The following is a 23,340-nucleotide window of genomic DNA, read 5'->3' on the forward strand; positions in this document are numbered from 1 at the left end:
ACGGCCACGCAGGGACCTCCATGGCCACTCAGGGACCTCCCCACGGCCACGCAGGGACCTCCACGGCCACGCAGGGACCTCCACGGCCACTCAGAGACCCCCTACGGCCACGCAGGGAACCCCACGGCCTGCGCAGGGCAAGCTGAGCAGGGCAGAGCAGAGGGGGAGGATCCCCTCCTGTCACCTGCTGCCCACACTCCTCCTGATGCCCCCCAGGATCCCATTGTCTCTCTCAGCCCCCAGGGCACACTGCTGGCTCATGGGCATCCTGTCAGCCACCAGCACCCCCAGGTCCTTCTCCACAGAGCTCCTCTCCAGCAGGTCACCCCCAGCCTGTACTGATACTGCTGGTTATTCCCCCCCAGGACCCAGCTCCTTTGCCATTGCTGCTTTCACAAAGTTACCACCAACCTGTGAGCTCCCCAAAGGGCTGGAGACCCCATTACCTGGTGTCAGTCCCTGTGTCACCAGACAGTGGGGAGAGAAGCTGTCACTCAGCTGGGACACAGATCAGGGCTCCACTCACTGCCCTCCCAGGCAGTACACAGCAGCTTCCCTCACCCTGGTAGTTTGGGGGAGCCTCCCCAAAGGGACTCACCATGTAGTAGCCAGGCAGCAGCTTCTGTAAGAACTCAGCCTCTTTGTGCTGCACCGTTTTGATGATGAACTCATCGTCGCTGGATACGTAGAAAAGGGACCCACTGGCCCCAGAGTTTGACAGCTCAATGAGAGGCTCGTTGCAGAGGGAGTACTGAGGAGGAGAAGGGGAGAGAGGCAGAGCTGAGAGTCACAGCCACAGCAAACTTCAGCTCTTCCTTTACATCCTGACAGAGCCAAAGCCCAAGGTCACAGCAGCATCCGCCGCCGTGCTGCTGGAGCTTGTCCCCGCTGCCCCACAGCACCTGTGGCTGTGAGGTGGGGACAAGGACAAGCTCCCACCACACAGCACATGGGACAGATGGGAAGTGGTGCAGCCCCCAGCTCACCAGGTAGTCGTCTGGCCGGATCCCAAACAGCTCCCGGAAATAGCGGAAGGCCACTGGAGCGTAGGTCTTGAACCGAAAGTCGTTGTAGTGATGAGCTGGGGTCAGGTTACTCCCTTCACTGAGCAAGGAGAGAAACACACACAGCTATTTGTACCTGAACCTGCCCTAAAAGCAGGTTCTGTAGCTGAACCTGCCCTCACTGTCCAGCTGCTCTAAGGGAGGGCTTGGGACCACCCACCCAAAGGGGTAGAGCCAGCTGCCCTGGGCTGCTGCCTCCTCGAGTGCCAGTGGGGTCAGGAACCAATGCTGCCAAGTGTCAGGTGTTGCACTTGGGCTGGAAGAATCCCAGACACAGACTGGGAGAAGAGCTTCTTGAGAGCAGCCCTGCTGAGAAGGACTTGGGGATTGTGGTGGATGAGAAGCTTGACATGAGCCAGCAGTGGCTCTGGCAGCTCGTAGGGCCAATGGGATCCTGGGCTCCATCAGCAGAGGGGTGGCAGCAGGGACAGGGAGGGGATTGTCCCTCTCTGCTTTGCCCTCCCCAGCTGGAGTCCTGTGTCCAGAGCTGGGGCCCCCAATACAAGAAGGATGTGGAACTGTTGGAGAGGGTTCAGAGGAGCCACAAGGATGATTAGAGGGCTGGAGCACCTGCCCTACAAAGAGAGGCTGAGGGAACTGGGCTTGTTCAGCCTGGAGAAGAGAAGGCTGTGGGGGGACCTCATTGCAGCCCCCCAGTCCCTGAAGGGAGCTTATAGGCAGGAGGGGATTCAACTTTTTAAAAGAGCAGATAATGGCAGGACAAGGGGGAATGGACTAAAGCTGAAGGAGGGAAGGGTTAGATTAGATATTAGGGGGAAGTTTTTTACAGAAAGGGTGGTGAGGGGCTGGAACAGGCTGCCCAGAGAAGTAGTAGATTCCCTGTCCCTGGAGGTGTTCAAGGCCAGGTTGGATGGGGCCCTGGGCAGCCTTGTGTAGCTCCAGGCCTGGAGGTTGGTGTCCCTGCCTGTGGCAGGTAGGTTGGAGCTCTGTGATCTTGGGGTCCCTTCCAACCCTGGCAGGGGGGTTGGAGCTCTGTGATCCTTGGGGTCCCTTCCAACCCAGACCATTCTATGATTCTATGATTCTGCTACTCACTACCCAAGCCCCCCAGGGAGAAGAAAGCAACCACCAACCTTGGGAAGAAAATACTTTCTACCACATAGAAATCTTGCATGAGAACATCTCTTTCAGGTTTGGTGCTCAAGCTGCCAACGGTGTGTGTGATGCCCAGCTGAATGGCACCTTTCAAGGCAGATGAGGTTGTCTGGAAGGGCAAAGGAAAGGAGTTAGAGGACACAGAGGAGCAGGCTGGAAACAGGAATGAAAGGAGTTAAAGAAGAAAGAGCCTCTGGTCCACAACAGCGCTGTCAGCTGGGGTATTTTTACACCTGCTGGTTCCAGCTTCCATCATTTCTCTCTCACCAACACTACTGCGGGGACAGGAACACTAATGTGGGGACAGGAACACCACTGTGGGGACAGGAACACCACTGCATCACTGGCAACATCCTACTCGGTGTCTGCACTCTGGGTGGTCAACCAGTAACTGACCTGAGCTGGGATCAACATCCAGCTGGTCCTTAAAAGGTCTGACCTTCCTCCCACCCTCCCACAGCACTCACATCCACACCCTGCAGTCAGAGGGGGAAGACACCTGGGACAGATGATCCTGTGCCCTAGGGAAAAGCACACTGCTTGACACTGTGCTGGGCTGGGTCTTGGCACTGGAAGCTTTGAAGGTTGCCCCTCCTCAGTGTGAGCACAGAGTTGGGTCTTCTACAGGAGAAGACAGGCACATCCAGCACCCACCACACACAGGCTCTCCTTCCCAGCACAGCCTGGATGGGATCTGCTCAACCCCCCTCAGCTCCCAGAGATCCCAACTCTGCTGTAAAACCTACTGGGAACGCTGGGGCTGTTGGAGCAGGTGCAGGCTGGGGCTGTGCACTGCAGCTCAGGAACAGCTCACTTGGCTTCCACATAAAGCAACTGGCCCCAGAACAAGCTCATGATCCAAGCAGCTTGTGTTTGTTTCCTCAAGCCCTGCCACGTGCAAGGAAACGCTGCAGATCAAAGCACTTGGCAGCAGAGGACACCACAGTATCTGGGGACAAGCACTGCAGGAGCTTCTTCCCCAGACACACGTCCTCATAAAACAAAGGGGAACATTCCTCCTACTTAAGGGGGGTTCTGTTATCACAGTCCCAAGACCCCTGCACATGGTACCCTGGAGAGAGCAACAGAAACTGGCCCTGACCCCAGCCTGTTGCCAGTGTCCTTCTCCACTTCAGCTACCTGCTCCTAAACAACTCTGACTTCAGTATTAGACAGGGAAGGAGGAGAGATTGGGCTGCACTTTCCTTCCTCACCCCTTAAAAGGCTCAAGCTGCTGGACAGACCTGGTGGAGCCTGTTGACACTCCCAGGACAGCCCCACAGACCCCCCCACCAGTGCAGAGCAGCGATGCTGCCTTGTTTGTGAGCACAGAGCCACAGGGCCAGGTTGCCAGGGAACAAGTATTTTTGTCTTCCCTTCCCCAGCAGGAGCAGCTGACTGCCTGTTTACAGGGCAAAGAACTAAAAAAACCCTCAGTCCCACCCCTGGAAAAGCAGGGGGTGGAACCAGACAGGCTGTCTGTCCATCTCATCTCAGATACATCCCGTGGGGTGTATCTGCTGGGAGCCTGCAAGAAACACTGCAGGCACATCCACTGCCTTGTACTGCTCTCTCCTACTCACTGCTGAGCTCCTGCCTCTGGATTTGGTGGTTCCCAAGTGGTTTCACAAAGGGCAGTGTGACAGAAGGTGGCTGCTGGAATCCCTCCCTTCCGCCCCGATTCCCAGCAGGCAGCTGGAGCTGCATCCTGAGGGAAGGCTGCAGAGCAGCAGCTTCGCTCACACAGGGAGAGAAACACCAGTATCCAGCCAGCTCCTGCTCAATCCACATCCCAAAAGTCAGCCCCACTCAGGAGACAAGTCGTCCCAGCCCTGTGAAGTCCAAGGGACAGGAAGCAGTGAGCACATTTCCAGGCTCTCCAACCACCTCCCCTTGTGAATTCCAGTAAAGCCACAGGATCTGTGGAAACCACTGAGCCCCAAGAGCACAGCAGGCACCTGAGGCACTGGGGAGCCCTGGGAAGTGTGGCTAACAGGCAAAGCTCCCAAGTTATCCCCTCTTTAGATAATAACACAAAAGAAGCTCAGCAGCAGATACACTGTCCTTTGGTTCCTTTCCCTTCAGGTCTCCTTCAGCGACACCGTTACCCACTCACAGGCACCACTGCCCTGGGCAGCACAGAGGGGAGAAGGACACAGGTAAATCAGGAGCTGTGTGAGAGGCAACTTACCTTCTTATAGGTGGTCTCACCCGTGGAGTCCACTCCTCTGTGCCCTTTCTTTATTGTCTGTGAGCCTGGCTGCCCAGAACCACCTGGCATCTAGGATGGGAAGGGAAGGGTGGTAAGAACCAAGGGTGTAACCCCACTGCCAGCAGCACCGAGTCTTGGGGGGCAGATCTGAGGAGATCCTGCTCTGATTCATGCCACAGGAGCTCGTTTGACTCATCATCTCTCACACAGGCAGTTGGTACATGGTGCCTCTCAAGTCAGAATGAGCCACACATCTCTCTCCCAGCAGGAGATCTAGGTGGTGTTTTGGTGGCACCAGAACTGCTCAGTTCCAGCACAAGTTGGGCTTTGGGATCCCTTTGGCAAGGAGAAACACTCTCATTTCCCAAGGAGGTACCTACCACTGGCTGTGCCTCCACCCCCTGCTTCACCCCTCGCTTGGGGAGGGCTGGAAAAGCAGCTGGAATTGTGTGTGTTCTCTCAGTCAAGGGGGGGGGACAAACCAGCTTGATGGGCAGAAACTTACCTCAGGGGTGAGGGACTTTTTGAAGGTAGAGGATCCTGTCAAAAGAATAAAGCCAGCCTCAGAAAGGGCTCATGGTTATGATGCATCACGAAAGCCTGACGCGCCGCCTCGCTCCGGAGGAGTATTTTGAGGCATCTGAAAAAGCACTGACTCACAGCTGATCCCTTCCCAGCTTCTCCTCTTACAGCCCAGAGAATTTTTGTCAAGCCACAGGGAAATGCTACCCTGCTCCCTGCTTGGTTTTGGGGTTGGTGGGGGGGGGTGCTGCCAGGCAGGCTCTGCCCCACAGACACACCAGGACACCCCCAGAGGCAGCACCCTGCCTTCCATGGAGTTCTGTGGGGCTGCTGCCCTCTGGGAATTAGAACTGGGAAGGCCAAACACTCAGCAGAGCTGCTGACCAGGCTTCATCTTCAAATCATTTCCAGGAGCTTCCATTAAACAGCCCAGAACATCTTCTGCCTGAAGCCAAGACCCCCACGGCCGCTGCAGCGCCGAATACCTACCTGGTGTAGGTTATCTTTCAGCCTGGGTTGTGGCTGGATGCAGTAACAGGGGTTAGAGGAAAACTGCCCCTCTGCCATGTCCATCTGCACCACAAAGCCCCCAGCACAGGGACACTGCCTGGCCAGGCACAGGGACCTGCTTTCTGCCTCCAGCCCAGGAAACCAGCCCAGCTCCTTCGCTTCGAGCTCCTTCCCTTGTTTCCCTGACTCCTTCAGACACACCACAGCGTTATCAAACCACTGCCACCCAGCAGCCTGTCCCCCATCACAGCCCAGTGCAAGTGTGGGGTTCAGCAAGTCTCTTCCCAGGGTGAGTTTCCCTGTGGAAATGCCTCCTGCTCAGCAAGGAGCCCCCCTCTGCTCCCCCGTTACACCGGCGCCGCGACTCGCCTGTGGCTCCATCAAGCACCAGAGCCTGACAGAGCCCCTTGGGCAGGGGGAACAGAGGTCCCTGAGCACCCAGCACCCCACAACACCCTCACCCAGTGATCAGGAGTCCTCACTTCAATACTCATCACACAGGCAAACAAGGAGCAAACAATTAGTCCATAAGAAACACTGAACAGAGCGAGCGCAGAGGGACCCAGCTCCAGCCACCTCCCCACCCCTCACCCCTGTAAAGGCCCAATGTTTGTCCCACCAAGCTCTGACTTTGGGGTCTGAAGCTCCTCACAGTCAGCTCCTTCCTCCTCTTCCTCCTCCCCACCCAGCATTGGGGGCTCTGAGGAGCTGGTTGCCCCCTCCACCAGCCCTCACCTTCTGTGACCCGCTGCGTGACAAAGGAAGCAGCACAGCTTGGCCTTTGGACTCAAGAGAGATCCATGAGGGCCCAGGGAAGCATCCCAGGCATCCCACCTCTTCAGTAGCAATTAGGCCTTTTTCCCCTTTAAGCAAGTATCTGTAATTATGTAAATGGAAACCACTAAAAGATTCCAGAGACACCAAAGCAGCACCAGGAGCTGCATCACCTTGGAGACTGTGTGAACACTTCATCACCAGCCTGTGTCCCACTGGGGTTTAACCAACTCTCCCTCCACAGCCACCCAGCAGCTCATCTTCCCTCTGCTGCCTTAACCTCACCAGGAACCCAGCAGCTCATCATCCCTCTGCTGCATTAACCTCACCAGGGACCCACTGGCCCATCTCCTCTCCTTAACCACACACCAGAGGTGAGAGCCTGGCTGGGAGAGCCAGCATCCTCAGCCCCTGTGGCCCCACAGAGGTTTCACTGTGATTTTAGGAAGGCTGGGCAGCACCTCAGCAGGGAGCAGCACACCAGCTTCACCATCACCCCTCTTCTCCCACGGTGTCTGGGTTCCCCCTTCTGTGGGGCCATGTGGGAAGTGAGAGCGCTGGTCCCATCGGGCCGCTTACCAGCACGGCTGAGTCAGCCAGGGAAAGCCACAGCGTGTGGTCAGAATCACTCCAGTCCCCAGCAAGCCCCACAGGAAGCTCCCCCCTCCCTCCTGCTCCTTTCCAAACCAATTTGGACTGATTGGGAAATAGGGAATTCCTGTTTCACCCCAAACAAGCTGCCCGACGCTGAGCATGGGGATGAGCAGGCACCGGGGTCTGTGTGTGTCTCCCCTGCACCAGACAAGCTCTCCAACAGCCCTCTGAGCTCTCCAAGAGCCCTCCAAGCTCTCCAAGACCAGCACATTACTGGCTGAGGTCAAGGAACAAAACTCAAGAGGTTTCCAGAAGAAAATGGTTCAGATTTCTCCACCTCTTCGTACGCAGAGGCAGCTCTGTGTCATCCCCCCACACACACATGCTGCTGGGAGGAGTGAAGGTGTTAAAGTCACCAGCAGAAACGTAACAGAATGAAGTCATCTCCAAGCAGCAGCTATTTCTGGAGCTGCTCAAACCCCTCACAGCACAGGGCTCCCCCAGCCAGCATCCAGACCCAGCGTGGCAGCTGGAAACACAACCTGAGACACCTGAGCTGGTAACTCTGGCATCAGGGAGAGAAAAGTCCTGTCCAAAAGGGTATTCACAAAGCCCCAAGAAGTTTCCTTCTTTCTTTCATGGCCCTGGGAGCTGTGCTGACGTCTCAGAGGGCTCCTCAGGGCTGGTTACTGGGAGCTGAATCAGCCTAAATAAACAGTGAGCTGCTTCCCAACAGCCTTCGCTGCTGGGATCACGTTCAAGCCAGCACCAGGGCACATACTGGTCTTGATGGGACAGAAATACCAGGGAAGAGCTGAAGAGCAGCTGTGGCACCTGGCCAAGGTTTGGATAATCCTGCAAGGAGCGTGTTCAAGGCATCAGGTCAGACCTGGCTCCTCCAGCCAGCGAGGGTGCTGACTGGCAGAGCCAGGACAAGCAGCACCTTTGCTCTGTGTTTAACAGTGCTGCTCAGATGCTGCACCTCCTGTGTTAGAGGAGGGTGAGAAGGGGAGAACACCAACACACCCAAAGACACCCTGAAGCTCAGGGCAGGCTGAGCCCAGGACACCCCACACCACATGCACGGCTCTACCGCAGCCACGGCAGCGGCTGGGGTGAGGGGGCAGCTGGGTGACCCCAAATTCCCTCTCTGTGCTGAGGAATGGGGACATTCCCCCTCCTCACCTGGGTTCTGCCCACAGGCAGCAGCACCATCAATAAGAGTAACAACCAGACATCAGGCCTGAGCCTGAGCCAGACCCAGCACACGCTGCCCGGAGCACGCGGAGCCACGCGGGCACATCCAGCTCCCATCCTCCCACACCTTTTGTTCCTCTGCTGCAAATCCCTCTGTGTGTGTGTCCCCAAAAAACAAACACCCCCAGGGGTCAGTCACCCCCCCTATACACTCCCTACCCCAAGGAGATGGTTGCCAGTGGGAACAAACCCCCTCCAAAGCCCAAACCAGGCAGAAGCCACAGCCCAACAGCCGCGCTGGGACCCATCCTGCTGACGCACCCAGGGATGTGCAGAGAGGTTTAGCTGTCAGGAGAACACTTCCACAACACACTTCAACCAAACAACAGCTTCTGTTGTGAGCTGCAGCAGCTGATTTAGGGGGAAAAACAACCCACCCAAGGTTCACCAGGCCCCAGAAGCCAAGGCAGTTAGGCACGGCGGCGGCGGTGGCGACGGCGCTGCTGGTTACTGGAGGGCAGAAACCATGCTGGTTCTTTTAAGCACACACATGTCCACATCTACCTCTTTGAAAGGACATCACTGAGCAGCACAGAAAGCTGAAATCTATGTGAGGAAAACAGAAAGGTTACAGGGTTGTCAGAGGGAACTGGTGTTTCTACCTGAGAGACGCAGATATTTCCCCTGGGAAAAGGAAAGGCAACAGTAGGAACTCTGTTTCCAGCAGCCAGGGAAACAAAGGAGGGAGGAACCTCTTCCCTGGCTCTGGAAGGCAACAGCCCAGGGGTTTCACTCACTTCCCTCAGGAAGCTCTGAGGGAAAACTGCAGAAATCTGGCCTGAAGTAGGAGTCAAAGGCAAAGCTCTGAATCACAGCGCTGGGGAGGGAGGAAACCCCCCCCACCCCCCCAAGGCAGAGGCACAACCAGCCCTCAGCACCCCAGAGGGAGGGAAAACACTGAGGAACCCTTCATCTTGGCCAGAATTCCCAGCAGTGAGTAAGAACTCTGCAATCCTCTGCAGCAGGAGATGTGTTCCCATAAACCACGCTGAGGACAAGAAACCAGCTGCTGTGGGAGAGCTCTGAGAGCAGCCTGAGACACTCAGGGTTCTTCCCCAGCACAGTTGGGCAGCAGCTGCTGGGCACAGGACTGGGTTCACTGCCTTGGATGAGCACATCTCCCCCTGCCCTGTGCTTGTTTTAGGAGCCTGGTGAGGGAGGAGCAGGACAGGACTGAGAGTGGTTGGGTGCTGCTGAGGGGTGAGAGCCAGACCCACCTCTGCACCGTCATCTGGACACTTCTGGGGAGCACAGAACTTCTCCTCAGCTTCTCCTCACCAGTAGCTGCCAGGTGAGGAGCTCAGCATGCCTGGCTGAGGGGAATTAAAGCCAGTTTTCCATCCAAGAGGGGGGAATGAAGGTGCAGGGTGACCTCTGAGTCCCCCTGAAGGCAGCGTGGCATCCAGAGATGAAGTGAAAACCCAACCAGGAGGAGATAGATGCTCCTTCCCCTCAGCATCATCTCCTGGCACAGCAGCTCCACACAAGGCTCCAGCATGTACAAAATGAACCCCACTGCTGGGCAAAGACCAGGGATGGACCTGCACAACTCCTGCTGCCCACTCTGAGCTGCCCCCAGCTCCAGACAGCAACACCCACTCAGGAAACACAGAGGCACCAGCTCTCCCAGCCTGTCAGTGAAGTGAAATCCCAGTTTTAGGGCTGCTGGGAGCCACTTCAGGGATAGGAATCCTCTTCCAGGCTCTGTGAGAGCATCCTCAGCCCCTTTCTCTTCCAGCTGAGCCATCAGGAACCTGCTCCAAGCCAACCCTGAGGGAGCTGGCAAAGGGACACTGGGATTGGCATCCTGCCTGCTGTGCTGGCTCCTTAATTTGGGGGGGGGGAAGGGGAGACAAACAGCCCTTTCCCAGCAGAGAGAGATTCAGGTCAGATCTGAGGTGTTTCTCTGCCTTTTTAAACCCAAAGCAGAGCCCCACAGGGAGGCAACACGGTTAATCACAGCTAATGAGCAGCCATCAGGAGAGGGCAGGAGCCAGACAGCCTGTCTGGGGGGGGAGAGGAAGCCCCCCCCAGCCCAGGGACCACCCCAACCCCAGGGAGGGGGGCTGAGAAACCACCCAGCCAGTGGCCCCTTCCAGCAGCCAACACACTGTGGAGTGAACTGGAGGGAACTCCAGTTACCATCCAGGGTAAAGCACCCAGAGGGACTCACCCAGCTCTTTCCAGAGGGATGGAGCTTCCCTGACCCCCACCCTGGGCAGGGCTGAGGGAGCAGAGGGGGTGCTGAGCTTGTTGAGCAGAACCTTCTGAAGGGCTCCTCAGCCTTAAAATAGGAGCATCAAGAGCTGGGGGTCACTGGTGTGTGTGTGTGTCCCCAAACCACACAACTCTCATGCCCAGCAAACCCCTTTAGAGAAGCTGGTTCCCCCCTTTGCTCTTTTGGGAGGGGGTGGGGGGGGGTCTCTCTGCTTCTGTCTCCACCTCAGAGAACAGCTTGGGGTGGGCACCCCACACCAGCACCCCTCCCACAGCAGCAGGAGGGATGGCAGAGTTTGGGGAGGGCACCCCACACCAGCACCCCTCCCACAGCAGACAGGAGGGATGGCAGAGTTTGGGGTGGGCACCCCACACCAGCACCCCTCCCACAGCAGCAGGAGGGATGGCAGAGTTTGGGGTGGGCACCCCACACCAGCACCCCTCCCACAGCAGGCAGGAGGGATGGCAGAGTTTGGGGTGGGCACCCCACACCAGCACCCCTCCCACAGCAGACAGGAGGGATGGCAGAGTTTGGGGTGGGCACCCCACACCAGCACCCATCCCACAGCAGTAGGAGGGATGGCAGAGTTTGGGGTGGGCACCCCACACCAGCACCCCTCCCACAGCAGCAGGAGGGATGGCAGAGTTTGGGGTGGGCACCCCACACCAGCACCCCTCCCATAGCAGCCAGGAGGGATGGCAGAGTTTGGGGAGGGCACCCCACACCAGCACCCCTCCCACAGCAGCAGGAGGGATGGCAGAGTTTGGGGTGGGCACCCCACACCAGCACCCCTCCCACAGCAGCCAGGAGGGATGGCAGAGTTTGGGGTGGGCACCCCACACCAGCACCCCTCCCACAGCAGCAGGAGGGATGGCAGAGTTTGGGGTGGGCACCCCACACCAGCACCCATCCCACAGCAGCAGGAGGGATGGCAGAGTTTGGGGAGGGCACCCCACACCAGCACCCCTCCCACAGCAGCAGGAGGGATGGCAGAGTTTGGGGTGGGCACCCCACACCAGCACCCCTCCCACAGCAGCAGGAGGGATGGCAGAGTTTGGGGTGGGCACCCCACACCAGCACCCCTCCCACAGCAGCAGGAGGGATGGCAGAGTTTGGGGAGGGCACCCCACACCAGCACCCCTCCCACAGCAGCAGGAGGGATGGCAGAGTTTGGGGTGGGCACCCCACACCAGCACCCCTCCCACAGCAGACAGGAGGGATGGCAGAGTTTGGGGTGGGCACCCCACACCAGCACCCCTCCCACAGCAGCAGGAGGGATGGCAGAGTTTGGGGTGGGCACCCCACACCAGCACCCCTCCCACAGCAGACAGGAGGGATGGCAGAATTTGGGGTGGGCACCCCACACCAGCACCCCTCCCACAGCAGACAGGAGGGATGGCAGAGTTTGGGGAGGGCACCCCACACCAGCACCCCTCCCACAGCAGCAGGAGGGATGGCAGAGGTTGGGGTGGGCACCCAGCTGCTGCACCCACCCCGTGGGGCTGGGGAGAGCAGATTTCACCCCAGGGATGGGGAGGGGGAGGCACTTGCTGCTCCTATTTTAAGGCTGAGGATGGGGAGCCCTTCAGAAGGTTCTGCTCAATAAGCTCAGCACCCCCTCTGCTCCCTCAGCCCTGCCCAGGGGGGGTCAGGGAAGCTCCATCCCCTCTGGCAGGAGCTGGGGGAGTCCCTCTGGGTGCTTTACACCTTTCACCAAGGGTCCAGCAGCTCAGCACCTTGTGCTCAGATGTGTCAGGATGATCTCCCTGTCCCCAGAAGGGACTGAGCCATTCTGAGAGCCACTCTTTTTAGCCAGGGGGACAATGAACTCCCCCCACTCCCTGGTACCTCATTACCAAAGCAGCCTCAGCACCCCTGGGGGGCACAAAGACCCCAAGAGCTGGGATCCCACAGCAGCAGCTCCTGGCACAGGCTGCTGCAGGGCCCAGGAAGGCAGAGGAGACACTTCTGGGGGCATTTCCCCCAGTTAAAGACCTGCTGAGGCAGGGAGAGGGGTGGGGAGAGGGGGGCAGAGGGGAGCTGCTGCCCCCCTGGCCCAGCACCCACATCCCCTTCACCTTCGTCTGTGCTGGGTGATGCCAGGAAGAGAGAACAAACCACATCCCCCACCACTCAGGGCACCCCCAGAGTGTCTCCAGGAGCTGGGGAGAGCCTGAGGACACCCCCAGAGTGTCCCCAGGAGCTGGGGGAGGCTGAGGGAACCCCTAGAGTGTCCCCAGAAGCTGGGGGCACCCCCAGAGTGTCCCCAGGAGCTGAGGGAGGCTGAGGGCACCCCCAGAGCATCTCCAGGAGCTGGAGGCACCCCCAGAGTGTACCCAGGAGCTGGGGGAGCCTGAGGGCACCCCCAGAGTGTCCCCAGGAGCTGGAGGCACCCCCAGAGTGTCCCCAGGAGCTAGGGGCACCCCCAGAGTGTCCCCAGGAGCTAGGGGCACCCCCAGAGTGTCCCCAGGAGCTGGTGGGAGGCTGAAGACAACCAGAGTGTCCCCAGGAGCTGGGGAGAGCCTGAGGGAACCCCCAGAGTGTCCCCAGGAGCTGGGGAGCCTAAGGGCACCCCCAGAGTGTCCCCAGGAGCTGGGGGAGGCTGAGGGCACCCCCAGAGCATCCCCAGGAGCTGGAGGCACCCCCAGATTGTCCCCAGGAGATGGTGGAGCCTGAGGGCACCCCCAGAGCGTCCCCAGGAGCTGGAGGCACCCCCAGAGTGTCCCCAGGAGCTGGGGGGAGGCTGAGGACAACCAGAGCGTCCCCAGGAGCTGGAGGAGCCTGAAGGCACCCCCAGAGCGTCCCCAGGAGCTGGAGGCACCCCCAGAGTGTCCCCAGGAGCTGGTGGGAGCCTGAGGGCACCCCTAGAGCGTCCCCAGGAGCTGGGGGAGCCTGAGGGCACCCCCAGAGCGTCCCCAGGAGCTGGGGGCACCCCCAGAGTGTCCCCAGGAGCTGGGGGGAGCCTGAGGGGACCCCCAGAGTGGCCCCAGGAGCTGGGGGAGCCTGAGGGGGAGGCTGAAGGCACCCCCAGAGTGTCCCCAGGAGCTGGGGGAGGGCTTGAAGCAGTTTAACATGGAGCAAAGCAGGAATCTCACGTCCAAGAACTGGCCTCCTCCTGTCCCCACCTTCCACAGAGCTGCTCCTCTGCCAGCACCCGTTTGAGGATCCCTCTCCCCAGCTCCCCAGCTCCCCCTGCCCTCTCCAGGAGCTGCAGAGGAACCAGGTCCTACCCCCAAAGGCTGCCCAGGGCAGAGGCCCCGACTCTCCCAGAGATGGGGCTGCTCTCAGAGGTCTCAAGCCCCCAGGTCCAGCTCTCCAGGCTGCCCTCAGAGGTCTGCAGCTCTCCAGGCTGCTCTCAGAGGTCTCAAGCCCCCAGGTCCAGCTCTCCAGGCTGCCCTCAGAGGTCTGCAGCTCTCCAGGCTGCCCTCAGAGGTCTGCAGCTCTCCAGGCTGCCCTCAGAGGTCTGCAGCTCTCCAGGCTGCCCTCAGAGGTCTGCAGCTCTCCAGGCTGCCCTCAGAGGTCTGCAGCTCTCCAGGCTGCCCTCAGAGGTCTGCAGCTCTCCAGGCTGCCCTCAGAGGTCTGCAGCTCTCCAGGCTGCCCTCAGAGGTCTGAAGCCTCCAGGTCCAGCTCTCCAGGCTGCCCTCAGAGGTCTGTAGCTCTCCAGGCTGCTGTCAGAGGTCTCAAGCCCCTAGGACTAGCTCTCCAGGCTGCCCTCAGAGGTGTGCAGCTCTCCAGGCTGCCCTCAGAGGTCTGCAGCTCTCCAGGCTGCCCTCAGAGGTCTGAAACCTCCAGGTCCAGCTCTCCAGGCTGCCCTCAGAGGTCTCAACCCCCTAGGTCCAGCTCTCCAGGCTGCCCTCAGAGGTCTGCATCTCTCCAGGCTGCTCTCAGAGGTCTGAAACCTCCAGGTCCAGCTCTCCAGGTTGCCCTCAGAGGTCTCAAGCCGCTCCAGGGATCAGCTGAGGTGAAGCCCATCCCTTATCACACACGTCATGCAGAAGCCCTGTCACAGCCAGGATCCAAATCCCATGGGAAACAGGCACTACCCAACACCTCTCTGGCCAGAGGAGCAAACAATGGCAATTATTCCACCAGGAAGGAGAAGAGATTCACTGATTTCACTGCTTTACTTGCACGTTCTCTTCACTGCTCAGAACCATTCGAGCTCAAGGAGGAGGAGGAGGAGGAGGAGGAGGATAGGCAAGCTCAGGATCTCAAAGGAAGCCCCAAAGCAAGAGAGAAAGACCTGGGGTCTGGCCCCTGGATGCCCTGTAGCTGCTGCATCCAAGACAGAGTCTCCTCCTGCCTGGCAGAACTGGCTTTGGTGGCCTGACTGGTCCAGCTTCCCCTGCTCCCACTCGCCCAGCACGTCGGGTGCCTCCTCAGAACTGCCCACAGGACAGACAGCTGAGGAGCCAGGGTATGAAGGACAGACAGACAGACAACCCCTCTAGACAACCCCTCACCAACCCCCCCACCACAAGGATTAACTCCTTTCTTTCCCAGTGGGGTGGAACAATCAGGTCCCAGGAGCAAATGGGGGAGAGCAGAGGGGCTGGAGGTGTGACACCCCCAACCCCAGAGCACCCCAAAAGGCAGCTGAGGGTCAACCCTGAGCCTCCCCACAGCTTTCTCCTGGCCTGGGTGCAGGTGCCACCCCAGAGAGGGACCTACAGGGCAGTAACTACACAGCCCAACCACCCTGAGAGCCCCAGGGAGGACGCCTGGATCTCTCCCAGTTCCAGGGCTCTCCGAAACCAGTTTGGTTTCTCCCCACAAACAGGCAGGAAGGAGCTGGTTGGGGACCTGGGGGGAAGGGGGAACACAGCTCCCCACTCCCCCCAAAACCACTGCCAGGCCTGCAGAACGCTGGCAGGAGGCAGAGCCACAGGTTTAAAGACCCAAAGTGCCCTGTTTTACCCCAAACAAGGTTTGCACCCCCCGTTACCACCCCTCAGCAGGGATGAGGACAGCGCCCAGTTCCGATACTGGGTGTTACTGGTTCAGCTGCCTTTTAAACCAGCAGACCAAGAGAAGCCTCAAGCCATCCAAGGGCTCTCAGAGCCTTCCTGTGGCTCTCACCAGCTCTGGTTCTGGCCACCATAACAAATCCAAGCAGAGGGGTTTGTGCTCCCACAACATCTTGTCTCCCATGGGTGCCAGTGGCTCTGAGAAGCCACCTTCACCTCACCCAACAGCAGTGAGGGTGCCCCTGCCAAGGAGGAGGAGGAGGAGGAGGAGAAGGATCTTCCTCCTGACTCCAGGAAGATGTTTCATCTCCCCCCCACCCCAGTCCACAGACCCCCCCACCACCCCCAAGGCTGGTGACCTGACTCAGGCTGGAAAACACCAGGGGAAGGGAAGAGGGAGACAAGTTTCCCCTGGCACCAGCCCCTCTGCACCCCCCCCCACACACCAGCCAGCCCCCCAAAAACACCTTCAGAGGGGGGCTCAAGCCTCCCCACTCGTGCCCAGAGGGTCCCTGTCCCCCTCCTCCTCTCCAGGGAAAGGGCAGCCCTGCACCCACCCTCCCCCCCCAGGAGAGCTCGAGCCCATGGGGCCAGCCCCCACTCCCACACCCCCTCAGCCCCCCAAAAGGCCTCCCCCAGCCCCAGACCCCCCCCAGCTGGCCCCACGGGCTCGTTCATCTCCTCACCCCACGCAGGGCCCAGCCCAGGCCTGGGCTCCCTCCCTGTACACACCCACCCCCCCCACGCACCCCACGGGCCTCTCACCACCCCCCATCCCCCCCCCCCCAGATCACACCAGCCCACAGCCCCACTCCCCACCCCCCCCACCACAGAGAGTCCTCAGCCCCACGCACCCTGCCGGCCTCCAGAGCTGCCCCCAGCCCCACAGAGACCCCCCCAACCCCACAGAGACCCCTCCAACCCCACAGAGACCTCCTCTGCCCCAAAGAACCCCCCCAGCCCCACAGAGACCCCCCCAGCCCCACAGAGACCTCCAGCCCCACAGAGGCCCCCCAGCCCCACATAGGTGCTCTAAGCCCCACAGAGACCTCCTCTGCCCCACAGAGACCCCATCTGCCCCAGAGAGCTTCTCTAAGCCCCACAGAGACCCCCCCCAGCCCCACAGAGCGAGCTGCTCTAAGCCCCAGAGGCCCCCCCCCAGCCCCACAGAGACCCCCTCTGCCCCACAGAGCTCCCCCCAGCCCCACAGAGACCCCCTCTGCCCCACAGAGCTCCCCCCAGCCCCACAGAGACCCCCTCTGCCCCAGAGAGCTGCTCTAAGCCCCAGAGGGCCCCCCCAGCCCCACAGAGCCCCCCCCAGCCCCACAGAGCTGCTGTAAGGCCCACAGAGCACCCCCAGCCCCACAGAGGCCCCCCCGGCCCCACAGAGCTGCTCTAAGCCCCCCAGAGCTCCCCCCAGCCCCCCAGAGCTCCCCCCAGACCCACAGAGCTGCTCTGAGCCCCACAGAGCCCCCCCAGCCCCATAGAGCTGCTCTAAGCCCCAGAGGCCCCCCCAGCCCCACAGAGCTCCCCCAGCCCCACAGAGACACCCTCTGCCCCACAGAGCTGCTCTAAGCCCCACAGAACCCCTCCAGCCCCATAGAGCCCCCCCAGCCCCATAGAGCTGCTCTAAGCCCCAGAGGCCCCCCCCAGCCCCACAGAGACCCCCCCAGCCCCACAGAGACCCCCCCAGCCCCACAGAGACCCCCTCTGCCCCAGAGAGCTGCACTAAGGCCCACAGAACCCCCCAGCCCCACAAAGCCCCCCCCAGCCCCACAGAGGCCTCCCCAGCCCCACAGAGCTGCTCTAAGCCCCACAGAGCCCCCCCAGCCCCACAGAGCCCCCCCAGCCCCACAGAGCCCCCCCAGCCCCACAGAGCGCCCCCAGCCCCACAGAGACCCCCCAGCCCCACAGAGACCCCCCAGCCCCACAGAGCTGCTCTAAGCCCCACAGAGCCCCCCCAGCCCTACAGAGACCCCCCAGCCCCACAGAGGCCCCCTTTGCCTCACAGAGCCGCTCTAAGCCCCACAGAGCCCCCCCAGCCCCACAGAGACCCCCCAGCCCCACAGAGACCCCCCCAGCCCCACAGAGCCCCCCCAGCCCCACAGAGACCCCCCCAGCCCCACAGAGACCCCCCCAGCCCCACAGAGCTGCTCTGAGCCCCACAGAGCCCCCCCCAGCCCCAGAGCCGCCCCTCAACCTCACCCCCCCACCCCCAGCCCCACAGAGCCCCCTCAATCCCACCCCCACCCCTCCTCCCCCCAGCCCCACGCCCCCCAGGGGCCTCCCGCCCGCCCCAGGCCCCCTCAGGGCCGGTCCCGCCCCGTACCCGCCAGGCCGCCGCCGCTGCTGCCGCTGCTGCCGCCCGACTCGGGCGCCGCCGCCGCCATCTTGGAGCGTCCCCGCCGCCGCCTCCCTCGCGCGGCGCCCGCGCGCCCCGGCCCCGCCCCGCCGGGGCTGGCCCCGCCCCTCGGCTCGAGCCAGCCGGGGGGGGGGGGGGGGGGGGAGCGACACGCGGCGCCTGGCGGCGGGGCGCATGCGCAGTGAGCCGGCCGACCCCGCCTCTCACTTGGATTCACCCCCGCGGACGCGACCACTGGGGACTGCGGGGGGGGTGTAATAAGAGCGGGGCGCATGCGCAGTGAGCGGGCCGACCCCGCCTCTCACTTGGATTCACCCCCGTGGACGCGACCACTGTGGACCGCGGCGGGGGGGGGGTGTAATAAGAGCGGGGCGCATGCGCAGTGAGCCGGCCGACCCCGCCTCTTACTTGGATTCACCCCCGTGGACGCGACCACTGGGGACCGCGGGGGAGGTAGGGAATGAGAGCGGGGCGCATGCGCAGTGAGCCGGCCGACCCCGCCTCTCAATTGGCTTCGCCCCCGCGGACGCGACCACTGGGGACCGCGGGGGGGGTTAATAAGCGCGGGGCGCATGCGCAGAGGGCGTCCCACGGCGGTGAGGTCGGTGCTCGCCGTGGCGTCACGCGGTGACGTCATCCCCAGCTCCCCCTCCGCAGGACCGACGAGCACCGGGGAGAAGCGGGGGGGCGGCCCATACGCCCCTGCTCCGCCTCCAGAGGGCAGCCGCCTCCATCGATCGCTCGGCGTTCGGCTTCACCCGCCTGGTGCAGCCGCGGCCGGGCCGGGCAGGACGCGCAGCCGAGCGCCGAGCGCGGCGGCGGCGCGATGAGCCTGGCAGAAGGCCGCGCCCCGCGGCGCACGGCCGGTAACCGCCTGTCGGGGCTGCTGGAGGCCGAGGAGGAGGATGAGTTCTACCAGACCACCTACGGCGGCTTCACCGAGGTGCGGCAGGGCGGGGGGAGCGGGGTGCCCAGAGGCCTGCAGGCGGCCCGGGCCCGGTGCTGGGAGGGGGGGGAAATGGGGGGGGGGACCGGGGCCGGGGATGGGGGGGGGACCGGGGCCGGGGTTGGTGGGGGGGGGGGGAATGGGGGGGGGGGGACCGGGGCCGGGGATGGGGGGGGTGGAGGGGAGGATGGGGGAGGGACACCGGGGCCGGGGATAGGGGGGGGGGGGGGGTGGGGGATGGGGGGGGGGACCGGGGCCGGGGATGGGGGGGGTGGAGGGCGGGATGGGGGGGGGACCGGGGCCGGGGATAGGGGGGGGGGGGGATGGGGGGGGGACCGGGGCCGGGGATGGGGGGGGGGGGGTGGGGGATGGGGGGGGGGGGATTGGGGGGGACCGGGGATGGGGGGATGGGGGGGGACCGGGGATGGGGGGGGAGGTGGCGGATGGGGGGGGGACACCGGGCCCGGGTCCCGCTGCCTGCCCGGGGTGACGCGTCCCGCCCGCCCCGCAGGAGTCCGGGGATGATGAGTACCGGGGAGATCAGTCCGACAGCGACGATGAGGTGGATTCGGACTTCGACATCGACGAGGGCGAGGAGCCGGGCAGCGACCAGGACGAGAGCGAGCCCAAGCGCCGCCGCCGCGTCGTCACCAAGGCCTACCGGGTGCGGGGGGGGGTAGGGAGGGGGGGGATGGTGGGGAATGGGCACCTGGCTGGGGTCTGGGTGAAGCTGGAGATGCCACAGGGCAGCCAGGCAGATATTCCCTTCCCACCCATCGCATCCCCATCCCATCCATCCCATCCCCATTCCATCCATCCCTCCCATCCATCCATCCACAATCCAACCGTCCATCCCATCCCATCCCCATCCCATCCATCTATCCAATCCCCATCCCATCCCCATCCCATCCATCCATCCATCCATCCCATCCATTCATCCATCCCATCCATCCATCCCTCTCACCCATCTATCCATCCCATCTCCATCCCATCCATCCCATCCCAATCCCTCCCATCCATCCCATCCCATCCCCATCCCATCCATCCATCCAATCCCCATCCATCCCATCTCCATCCCAATCCCATCCATCCCATCCCCATTCCATCCACCCCATCCCATCCATCCATCCATCCCTCTCACCCATCCATCCCATCCCATCTCCATCCCATCCATCCCATCCCAATCCCTCCCATCCATCCCTCCATCCCATCCCATCCCATCCCCATCCCATCCATCCATCCCATCCCCATCCCATCCATCCCATCCCCATCCCATCCATCCCATCCCCATCCCATCCATCCATCCCATCCATTCATCCATCCCATCCCTATCCCATCCATCCCTCTCACCCATCTATCCATCCCATCTCCATCCCACCCATCCCATCCCATCCATCCATCCATCCATCCCATCCATCCATCCATCCATCCATCCCATCTATTCATCCATCCCATCCCAATCCCTCCCCTCCATCCCTCCCATCCATCTATCCCATCCCATCCCCATCCCATCCATCCCTCCATCCTTCCCAATCCATCCCCCCCCATTTCCATCCCCTCCCACCTATCCCATCCCAATCTCAATCCCATTCCTCCATCCATTCCATCCCCATCCATCCCTCCCCTCCCTCCCTCCCTCCCTATCCATCCCACCCCATTCCCAACCCCTCCCCCCATCCCACCCCAATCCCATCCCTCCACCCCATCCCTTCCCCTCTCCCACAGGAACCCCTCAAAACCCTCCGCCCCAAGAAGCCGGACGCACCGGGCGGCAGCTCCCAGAAACCCCGGGAGGTGAAATCCATCCCTGTGGAGCTGCAGGACGACGCGGGAGACAGTGAGTGGGGCAGCGGATCGGGGCAGAGCCACCGGCACCAGCTCCCCGCTGAGCCGCGGTGCCGGGTGTGATCCCTGGTGCCGGGTGTGATCCCCCCTTTTCCCCTCACCCCAGGCCGGAAGCACATGCGCCAGTCGACCACGGAGCACACGCGCCAGACCTTCCTGCGCCTCCAGGAGCGCCAGGTCCAGTCCAAGCGCAAGAAGGGCGGCGGCCCCAACTACGACCGCCCGCTGACCCAGGAGGAGCTGCTGGAAGAGGCCAAGATCACCGAGGAGATCAACCTCCGCTCGCTGGGTGAGCCGGGCGGCGAGCTGAGGGCTGCAGGGATCCCCCCCTTTTTCCCCCTTTTTGCTGGGAAAAGGGGTGGGGGTGAGGGTGCCAAGGGGTGGGTGCTGAGCTTCCCTGGCTCTTTGGCTTTGTTTCTCCCAGAGAATTACGAGCGGCTGGAGGCTGATAAGAAGAAGCAGGTGCAGAAGAAGAGGAAGTGTGTGGGGCCCGTGATCCGGTACTGGTCCGTCACCATGCCGCTCGTCCCGGAGCCGGGCAAGGAGGAGAACGTGGATGTGGAGGGGTAGGTTGGGGTCACCTCAACGTGGCTCCCCCCAGCTCCCCTGGCACTGCCTCATAGCAAAGGAGGGGTTTGGGGTCACCTTGGAGCTCCCCCCACCCTACCCCAGCTCCCCTGGCTCCCTGGGCTCTGCCTCATGGCGAGGGAGGGGTCAGGGCAGCACTTTGGAGCTCCCTCCAGCTCCCATGGCTCCCTGGGCTCTGCCTCATGGCAAGGGAGGGGTTTGGGGTCACCTTGGAGCTCCCCCCACCCTACCCCAGCTCCCCTGGCTCCCTGGGCTCTGCCTCATGGCGAGGGAGGGGTTGGGGCAGCACCTTGGAGCTCCCCCCACCCTATCCCAGCTCCCTGGGCTCTGCCTCATGGCGAGGGAGAGGTTGGGGCAGCACCTTGGAGCTCCCCACACCCTACCCCAGCTCCCTGGGCTCTGCCTCATGGAGAGGAAGGGGTTTGGGCAGCACCTTGGAGCTCCCCCTATCCTACCCCAGCTCCCCTGGCTCCCTGGGCTCTGCCTCATGGCGAGGGAGGGGTTGGGGCAGCACCTTGGAGCTCCCTCCAGCTCCCCTGGCTCCCTGGGCTTTGCCTCATGGTGAGGGAGGGGTTGGGGCAGCACCTTGGAGCTTCCCCACACCCTACCCCAGCTCCCTGGGCTCTGCCTCATGGCAAGGGAGGGGTTTGGGCAGCACCTTGGAGCTCCCCCCACCCTACCCCAGCTCCCCTGGCTCCCTGGGCTCTGCCTCATGGTGAGGGAGGGGTTTGGGTAGCACCTTGGAGCTCCCTCCAGCTCCCCTGGCTCCCTGGGCTCTGCCTCATGGTGAGAGAGGGGTTTGGGCAGCACCTTGGAGCTCCCCCCACCCTACTCCAGCTCCCCCGGCTCCCTGGGCTCTGTCTCATGGCGAGGGAGGGGTTTGGGCAGCACCTTGGAGCTCCCTCCAGCTCCCCTGGCTCCCTGGGCTTTGCCTCATAGCGAGGGAGGGGTTTGGGCAGCACCTTGGAGCTCCCCCCACCCTGCTCCAGCTCCCCTGGCTCCCTGGGCTCTGCCTCATAGCGAGGGAGGGGTTGGGGCAGCACCTTGGAGCTCCCCACACCCTACCCCAGCTCCCCTGGCTCCCTGGGCTCTGCCTCATGGCGAGGGAGGGGTTGGGGCAGCACCTTGGAGCTCCCTCCAGCTCCCCTGGCTCCCTGGGCTTTGCCTCATGGTGAGGGAAGGGTTGGGGCAGCACCTTGGAGCTCCCCACACCCTACCCCAGCTCCCCTGGCTCCCTGGGCTCTGCCTAATGGAGAGGAAGGGGTTGGGGCAGCACCTTGGAGCTCCCCCTGACCCTACCCCAGCTCCCCTGGCTCCCTGGGCTCTGCCTTATAGTGAGGGAGGAGTTTGGGCAGCACCTTGGAGCTCCCCACACCCTACCCCAGCTCCTTGGGCTCTGCCTCATGGCGCGGGAGAGGTTGGGGCAGCACCTTGGAGCTCCCTCCAGCTCCCATGGCTCCCTGGGCTCTGCCTCATGGTGAGGAAGGGGTTGGGGCAGCACCTTGGAGCTCCCCCCACCCTACCCCAGCTCCCTGGGCTCTGCCTCATGGCAAGGGAGGGCTTTGGGCAGCACCCCACCCCTCTCCAGACCTGGGGAGGGGGGTAGATTCAGCAGCTCTGCCCACGGCGGGGTTGGGGGAGCTCTCCCTAAGCTTCCCCCTTCCCCAGTGCCCTGCTGGGTACTGACTGTATCTTTTTCCAGGTTGGACCAGGACCCTCAACAAGCTGACACAACCCCAGCTCCAGCCTCTGCTGGGAAATGCTCGCGCACCTTCATCTCCTTCAGCGACGACGAGACCTTCGAGCGTTTCTTCCCCAGAGCCAAAGCCCCGCGGTTACCGGTGAGGGAAATCTGCCCAGTTACCCACAAACCGGCCGTATACCGGGATCCCATCACCGACATTCCCTACTCCAACATCCGAGCTTTTAAAATCATCCGGGAAGCCTACAAGAAATACATCACAGCCCACGGGCTGCCCAGCGCCGCCGCCGCCGCCTCCGCTGCCCTGGGAGGAGCCGCTGCTCCTCCCGGCCCCGATCCCGCCGTACGTCCCACCCGCCAGAAGATCATCATCAAGCAGAGTGTCCCCACAGCCTGAGTGCTTTTTTGGGGGGTTCCTGTTCATGTGGCTCCTGTTCCTGGTTCTATTTATCTTCCCCCCCACCTCTGGATTTTGTATAAAGGAAGAAATAAATCTCAGCCCCCCCACTCTTCCTCACCCCTGTTGTGTCTCTGCTGGGGAACCCCCTCAGTGAGCACAAGGGGGTGTGTGACACCCCCCCACACACCCAGCAAATGAGGTGTACTGCACACTGCTCCTGCTGTAGCCCTATGTGCCCCCCTCCCCTAAATGGGATTTTAGGG

At 62.2% G+C, this 23,340-nt stretch overlaps 2 protein-coding genes across 2 annotated transcripts in view; one reads left to right on the forward strand and one right to left on the reverse strand.

Moving 5' to 3' along the window:
• The window catches only part of PIP5K1A (phosphatidylinositol-4-phosphate 5-kinase type 1 alpha), a gene marked incomplete at its 5' end in the record, with an annotated part of 29,393 nt that extends 11,769 nt beyond the window's left edge, over positions 1-17,624 (reverse strand). The window contains 6 exons of the mRNA XM_084276681.1: positions 599-751; positions 987-1,104; positions 2,159-2,289; positions 4,372-4,461; positions 4,898-4,932; positions 17,564-17,624. Of these exons, the coding sequence (XP_084132807.1) occupies positions 599-751; positions 987-1,104; positions 2,159-2,289; positions 4,372-4,461; positions 4,898-4,932; positions 17,564-17,624 (588 nt within the window). The remainder of the gene's footprint in view (positions 1-598; positions 752-986; positions 1,105-2,158; positions 2,290-4,371; positions 4,462-4,897; positions 4,933-17,563) is intronic.
• Positions 17,625-18,361: 737 nt separating this feature from the next.
• Positions 18,362-23,178, forward strand: VPS72 (vacuolar protein sorting 72 homolog). Its single transcript, XM_084276805.1, has 6 exons — positions 18,362-18,539; positions 19,054-19,206; positions 20,268-20,379; positions 20,494-20,676; positions 20,812-20,953; positions 22,678-23,178. The coding sequence occupies exons 1-6, from the start codon at positions 18,423-18,425 to the stop codon at positions 23,072-23,074; spliced, it is 1,104 nt and encodes a 367-aa protein (XP_084132931.1). The 5' UTR covers positions 18,362-18,422; the 3' UTR covers positions 23,075-23,178.
• The last annotated feature ends 162 nt before the right edge of the window (positions 23,179-23,340 follow it).

The sequence above is a fragment of the Gallinula chloropus genome, assembly GCF_964237585.1.
Source record: "Gallinula chloropus genome assembly, chromosome: 29".
NCBI classification, from domain to species: Eukaryota; Metazoa; Chordata; class Aves; order Gruiformes; family Rallidae; genus Gallinula; species Gallinula chloropus.

Bases quoted from the DNA above. Each gene is read 5' to 3' on its own strand.
- VPS72 (XM_084276805.1), top strand. From the start codon at position 18,423: ATGAGCCTGGCAGAAGGCCGCGCCCCGCGGCGCACGGCCGGTAACCGC. The intron at 18,540-19,053 runs GTGCGGCAGGGC...CCCGCCCCGCAG, and splicing joins CCTACGGCGGCTTCACCGAG to GAGTCCGGGGATGATGAGTA. The intron at 20,380-20,493 runs GTGAGTGGGGCA...CCCTCACCCCAG, and splicing joins GCAGGACGACGCGGGAGACA to GCCGGAAGCACATGCGCCAG.